General features: G+C 32.7%; 1 protein-coding gene across 17 annotated transcripts in view; it reads right to left on the bottom strand.

Moving 5' to 3' along the window:
• The window catches only part of PRP4K (pre-mRNA processing factor kinase PRP4K), a 48,907-nt gene continuing 41,322 nt past the window's right edge, over positions 1-7,585 (bottom strand). For 2 of the 17 annotated variants that reach the window (XR_011965885.1, XM_072603696.1), the window contains 2 exons: positions 6,800-6,886; positions 4,309-5,819 (listed from right to left, as the gene is read on the bottom strand). Coding sequence is in view for 1 of the 17 variants with exons in the window: in XM_072603696.1 (XP_072459797.1) it covers positions 5,616-5,819; positions 6,800-6,886 (291 nt within the window). In the remaining 16 variants the exon portion in view is untranslated. Of the gene's footprint in view, positions 4,009-4,308; positions 5,820-6,799; positions 6,887-7,585 lie in introns of those variants that run through there. The other 15 variants (XR_011965881.1, XR_011965880.1, XR_011965884.1 and 12 more) reach the window with 15 other exon arrangements.

The raw sequence follows: 7,585 nt of genomic DNA, 5'->3' as shown, positions 1-7,585 counted from the left end.
TTTCAAGGAGAAGCATATTTATTTAGAGTTGGATTCAGAAATTCTTACCATATTATACAGTTCAAACTGATATAAGCAGAAATCTCAAATTTGTACTGTCTGGTACCAAAGAGCTCACATTTCATGTCCTTCGAATTTTAAAATATTCAGTTATGCTTTTTTGGTGATACTCTTCCTTACAAATATAACATTTTGCTAAATGACAAAAAAACTGAAATATCCTTTCTTGAAAGCTAATTCCTTCCAATGCAAGCACAGCATATATAATGCTTTTACATTATGAGCTCCCCATAGGCCCTTCAGTTGATTAGAGCAAATAAGCACAATGACCCTAGAAAAACCAATAAGTGAATCAAAACCAAAAAATAAAGACTGAAAATCAATTTCAAAACAGTCAAGACTAAACAGAATCTTGGGTGGTTCCAATTATTGAGTCTTCATAAGTTTCCTGTCCCCACTCCTGTCTGATATTCTACACTATTTGCCTTTATATCTTACTGTATGTAAGCAGTTGCTTTTTTCCATTCATTTCAGTGGCATACAAACAAGACTAAAGATATAAAATATATCCTTCTGAAGCAGGTATCTTTGGACCTTAACTTTAAAACTTATAGGCTATAAAATATACAATATTAAATGCCTAAAAATACTTATGGCAAATGATATAGTACAGTAGTAATATGGCAAATTTGACAACCATAATGCAGTTTTACAGTAGCCCACTGCATTAAAATATTTGGAAAACAGAATAAATAATTCTAAATTAAGAGGCAATGAATTCTAACTTTGGTTGAGGATGTATATAAAAATCTCAGAAACATCTGTAAGAAATCTGTTCATTCTAGTTTTGGAGTGCAGGATAGGAAATAAACTGTGGATTAAGTTCCCTTTCCAATCCCTAAACTTTCATATAACAGGGCTTTTTGAGCAAGCATGGCAGGAGGTTGCCCATTTCTAATTTCTAAAGGAATAGGTACTACCATTTTCTCTGGCACTCCTAGTATTTAAAAGACTAGTCAGGAAAATAATAAACACATCAACCTCAAGATGTAAAAGCATGCTGAAGTCAATCTTCTTTCTCTTGCCAAATTTGAGCCCTTTAATGGAAGAAATATATTTGATTCAAATTTTGTATTTGAAATTTATACTATATTCTTCCTGTATGCTAAACCGGAATGATCCGATTTAGGTCTGTTAAAAAAAATGGTATATCTTTGCAAATTATTTTGGGACAGTAAAAGCTAAACGTAATAATTTTAATACCTAAATATTTTATTAATTACTAATTTTAATGTTACAGTATATGGTTTTGCTACTGTGGGAAATAAGTATTTTAACAGCATATCTAAAGGAATAAAACATACAACAAATACTTAAAAACAATGTCTTGCCTCACTTTGAAAATGTTGTTTTTTGAAGATGGAATAACAAACTTAAAGGAGGAAAAAAGATTATAAAGAGGCACATTTCATTAAAAAAGGGACCAATAGCTAAGCCAAGAAAATGTGTTCCTTAAATGCTTATTCCAGTTCAACATGTCATGAAATAGTTAGGATGTATCTTCAACACTGCAGAGAACAGGCTCCCATATCTTGATCATTTAAATGCAAAAGGTTCTTCTGAAGAATAGTCACTTACCCTATACACGGAGGGAAAAGAGACATTAATAAAGAGATAGCATGATGTTTTACCTACAAAGATGACTGCAGAGTACTTAGAAATCAACTTAAGAATACATTATGACACAGTAAACACAAATGAACTTGGTGACTATTCCAATAAAATAGTACATTTCATCCAGGAGTAGTTAAGTTTAAAAATCATGCCTTTGGTAAGTGGAGAGTAGGGTTAGGCACTTGGTATAATGTAGTTCTGTACATTATCTCTAATTTCATATGATATGCCTCAAAAAAGGAAGCAGTTATACCTCTTCACCAACAGTAAAAAGGACAATAGATTTCTTGTCCTAAATTTGCGTTATGCAAAGGATTGTTTTTACGACAGAAATTTCATTGTTAGCCTACACAGCCACAGTGCTTCTGATCAAGTACTCTGAAAATAAAGTACAGGTAAAGCAGAGTATGGAGAAAGCAAATGTTGGAATGAAACAGAACAAATTTTCTGTATTCTACATGACATTTCAACACGTTAATTTGTCAGTACTATAAAATGGCCCCAAGTTCAAAGACCATTTATGAAAATCATCAAGAATCTGAACTCTACTTAATTGTAAGGAACATGCTAAGTAATATGTATTATTACATCATTTTTCTAAAATCTGGGATTTTTAAAACTAGCCTGAAAAAATGGGTCATTAGGATAATGGGAAGTCAGCTTAGCCATAATCGAAGATATAAATTAAAGATAACTACAGGGATTGGCAGGAGCTTGAAATGGACAAGATCTTCATAAATGGAGGCTTCAATATTTTTTATTAATTTAAATACCTCTGCCAACACTAAGTTCGGGACCTGAGGGAAATAAAAAAAGCTTCAGATGCCCATTGTCTCCAAGCTCTTCACACCTAGGACTAATTTATACTTGTGAAGAAATAGAAATAATAACCCTTGAAAATCCTGTCTGTGTGAAAATTTCAAGACCATCAATAGAGTACTTTACTAGGAGGTAAAGTTGTCTCCTTGTCTGCTAATCTTCCTTGCACCTAGCTTAACTATTCAACAAAAGTTAAGACTGAAGAAAAGACTAGTTGAAGAAAAGAGATCCTGGTAACTGATCCTGCTTTCCCTCCTACCCTATAATTCTTAGAAAAAATTTTTTAAGTTGCTGTTTTAAAATATGCAATTTATACAAGTAATTTCATTGCTGGTTGCTTTTTAAAAGCAAAAAATGTTAAATGACTTTAAATGAAAAAATTCAAGTGACAGGATCATAGATTTAGAACTGGACCGTAGGGGTCACAATTCTGTTCCATTTCATGCTCTTCCTTCATTCCAAACAAAGAAAAAGCACAACCATCAAACAAGAACACCTTACAGATGAATGTCACAATAGTAGTACTATTCTAGGAACCATCAAGAATACAAACATGAAACCTAAATCGGAATGCTGAAAACTAAAAAATTAGACAAAACTAAATGGAGAGTATTTTTGGTATCTTTTATAGGACAGAAACCTTAGCTTATGTCTTCTGGGTGTCATCATCTTCCTTGAGCTGCACCTACAACACAAAGAACAAGTAAACAAGCAACTTTATGTTTTTAAGGAATAGCTAATATGCTTTGAAGGTATAAGGTGAAGTGTTTCTAGTGGATGTTAACACATTTCATTACTAAATAATGATGTAAAATGGTGCTATGAAATCAGCAGAAGCATCAAATTATATCTGTAGGGAATTGTTATGAAAGATTCAAACGTGCAGCATGTTATTACCTATGTAAAATAAAAGACACTGGAAAAACTACATCTAGTAGTCCATGATATAAAAGCTGCATTTCTGATTGTCTTAAAAAGACATATAAAAATTGATATTGTTTTTAAGGACTATGCTATTAAGAGACAGGCTGTAGGTTCAAATAGCTATGTTATATCACCCATCACCTGCCTGTTGTAGTTTCATGTCCTTAATGGGGCACAGCCCACCAGCAGAATGCCTGCTGTTCTGATTTTCCATCCTTGAATGCACTAAATGTGCATGTTTGTTGTAATTACGTGCCTAGGTGAACAAAAAAAAAAAAAAACCCATTTACTTTTTCTTAAACTATTTTAAACTCTAAAAAAGTTGATTTTTCCATACTTGTTAGGTAAACAAGTAATTATTTTTATTGCTCACCACATACAAGAGACTATACTTGATAGTTTTACTAAGTTCTTGTTTCTTGGTATTGAAAAGCCAAACTGGTTTAAATGATTTTCTTTTAACTTTTTGCTAATGTTTATCTACACATGCTGTCAGAAATAACCTTGTTAAGAAGGTGAAGTTGGAGTCTCAGCAAATCAGGCCCCCTGGAGAAGGCGTTGAATGGCCTGTGCCCCGCTTTCTTTTTTTCTCTTTCAGCACCATCAAAAGGAAAAGTGAGAAAACAGCAGAAACATTAGTTATATCCTGAATTAAACCCCAGCACCTACAGGAAAAAATGCACTACAATGAAAGCTCACAGTATTGGTAGGATTTTATGAAAATAATTAGGATTTTAATTATTTGCCTCACATGAACTTGGCAAGATTCACATCTTTACTAATCCCTTCAGATAAAGGATTTATAGAAAAATGGAAGGTTGCTTTCAACTTTTACAGATTATCTGACTTACCAGCAGTGAAGACAAAAACTTTTAAAAATGGCTACAAATGCCTTGTTCACAAAAGACTTTATTATCTAATGATGCATACTGAAAACATACAGAAATCTGCATGGTCCACTTTACATGCAGCAAAACAATCTTCACTTTACAATAAGTGAGTGTCAACTGTTTTATGTAATAGACAACACTTTAAAGTCACATTTCTTAAAGAAAAGCTTCATTTACAAAAGAAATAAAAGGTAAAGAAGCAATTACCGCTTTTAAAAAGCAGCTGCTTTGTTCAAGAGTGGAAGGTTTATGCCTGTATTGAAAGACAACATGATCACAAATAATGAAAACAATGAACAAATGAAACACTTTTACCATAAAGCAGTACACTTTCAAAATGACATACAAATAGTTAAAAATTTCATTATGTTGTCTATCTAACTTTTAAATGAGGACTTTCAGAATTAGACCCCAACATTTATAATTAGTAAATGAAAACTGTTAAGTATTGGTACTATGTCATTGGGAACTGTATTTAACAAAATGTATACAAAGTCTATAGCAAGTTGATTTATAAAATTAAAGTAATAAGAAACAGTACACTGAAGGCGCTGTACCCATCAAGCGCGCACTCTCCAAATTTTAAATGTGATGAACAGAACAGAAGTTGTAACTATGCCACAGTTGCGATGCCAAAAAATAAAACAAGATCAATTATTGAACATGCAGGGAATTCTGCCACAAAGCTACTGTCCCTCATTTGCCAGTTGTTCCAGTAAAATAACATCTTAAAAGACCAGTGATGTTGATGGTTTAGCTTACCTTCAGTGTACTGAAAGTTGTACACAACCTGCTTTAAAAGAGGAGACCATCCCTGCAGGCAGGCTCAAGAAGGAACAGACCCCTTTCGGCACTGACTACACCAAGGGCATGCTGCTGTGGCCTGCACACACACACCTAGGAAAACGTGAATATAAACAGCATTTATGCTGGCCTTTTTTTTTTTTTTAAAGACAAAAATGAAGCCAAGTCTGCTAAAAAACCAATCATCCACCCAGTATTACTGTTCATTTTATAACAGATTTTTTCTTTTTGATGTGAACTGCAACCATTTACATTAGCACTGTACTTGTGTGCAGTCTCAGCAATTAAAACAGTTCTACAGTGAAAATTTTCACATAAGACACAAACAGATTTACTCTAACATTTCTAAAAGAAATATCAGCCTTGGTATTAATTCAAATATATCATGCTTCCTCAATTTGCAGGGGAAATATTTATAAGTTTATATACATTAATAAACTGCTGTGAAATTTCTTCAGTCTTTGTATTTTAATTACTCAAACCCTTTGAGCTTCTTCATCTCATTTAAATTTTTTCCTGGATGAAGGCATGCTGTAGAGCCTGGTTGATGCTAATTCGTTTAGCTGGGTCCAACATTAAGATCTGGTCCAACAAGTCCTTTAGCTGATGTACTTTTTTGCGTTGGTCTTCCGGAAGTCGCTGGCACCCAATCAAATCAGCCAAGAGGTCCTTGGTAGGATTAATGGTGCTCATGACAGTAACTTTCTCCTAAAAATAGTGAAATTTATAATTACATCAAAATTACTGAAAAAATTCTGTACTGAAATTCAGAATATTTCAGTCAAAATGTTAAAAAAAAAAACTACTGTCCTTCATCTTACCCCATTCTCATTACTTACTCTTTTTAAAAGGCAGTATGAAGAATTAAAACTACTTAAATGGGAAAGTTTAAGCAAGTAGAGTTAATACTCCAAATGTACAACAGTAATAATTCTTTATCTTAAAAAAGTTTATTGTATAACCCCTAGATTTGTATATGGTGCTTGAGGGCACTTACCATGTCACTCATCTTTACATGTAACCCTAAGGCACCAGATCACTCACTCCAATTTTTCAATTATTATTTAATTATTTTCAATTATCTATTTGAAGAATTATTTCAATTTTTGAATTCAATTATTCAAATTATTATTTCAAATATTAGAACACCAAAGGAATGTTCTATAATGTCCCCTGACCAGAAAGATGCAAAAATCCAGTAAATATTATTTACTGTTGAATTATATGCTGTCAAAAGGTAGAGTTATGTTAGGACAGCCAATCTAATCATAATACTGACTATTAGCTTCAAAATGACTTAGCGTACACCTGTGACACTAGCTATACAATCATGGACAAATCGCTCACACTCTCAAAGTCAACTATTTCATCTGTAAAATGAGGACAATACGCACAATTATCACTCACATGGCTGTTTGTTGTGAAACAATGTATGTCAAGTACTCTGTAAATATTAAAACACTATATAAATGTCAGTAACTATATCAGGCCAGCTCCCTAGTGTTTTAGCACTATGGGTGTGTGTGTGTGTCTGTATTCACTTGGAATCAGGCCAACTACAAATATCACTATCCTATGTACACAAATGGAATTTTTCAGTTGCTTTTATTTATAATTCCTGGCATTCAGTTTCACATGCAACTAATAACATTTAGACATGGCTACTGCTTAGCATAGTACATACTTACCCTTTCTGTTACTTTATCTACTTCTATGTACATGAAGTTGAGATTTTGATCAAAGTGTTGATCTTTGAACACACCTTTTCTTATCATCTGAAAGAAAAATGACATTCGGACGATTATAAGATAAAGACCTACTATAACCTTTGACAAGTCGTTGACTGCCATTACTTCTGAGCTTATTCACTCATCTGTAAAAGGAGCAGAGTTGGATTATCAGTGCTTCTTAAACTGTGAAGCACTGAAAGGGTCACAAGCGGAAAAAGTTTAAGAAGCCTTGGATTAGATAATCTCTAAGGTTCTAAATTCTAATCTTTAGTTCTAAGATATATAAATATAACTTCTGAGAAACTAATTATAAACTCTATATCTAAAACAAATGGACAAATCCATTAACTTGATGCATATTTTCTTAGTTTCCCAAGATCAAGTTGGCTGCTACTTCTATTGTTATCATCTAATTGTTCAAAGAAAACATTATTTAATATCTTTATGTATTATAGCCTTGAATCTTTTAAAATTACTCTCTAAAATCTCTCAAGATATATGCTAAGTCTCACTGCACCAAACATCACTAAGGCTAGGCTACTTTCAGGATTAAAAATAGAAGGTCCATTCAGAGACTCATTTATTTCAAACAATCTCTGCTAAAACAGAAAAATAAGGATACTCTCTTAGAACAAGTTATAGCTCAGAGGATAGAAGAATGGGAAAGAACCATTTCAAAATGTTTTTGAATCAAGTTATTTTCATAATTAATGATTATTCACAGAACCTCAGAACTGGAATAAA

This window comes from Notamacropus eugenii, chromosome 4 (genome assembly GCF_028372415.1).
Source record: "Notamacropus eugenii isolate mMacEug1 chromosome 4, mMacEug1.pri_v2, whole genome shotgun sequence".
Classification (NCBI taxonomy): Eukaryota; Metazoa; Chordata; class Mammalia; order Diprotodontia; family Macropodidae; genus Notamacropus; species Notamacropus eugenii.
The sequence above is the reverse complement of the archived record's forward strand: the minus strand, read 5'-3'. Positions and strand labels throughout refer to the sequence as shown.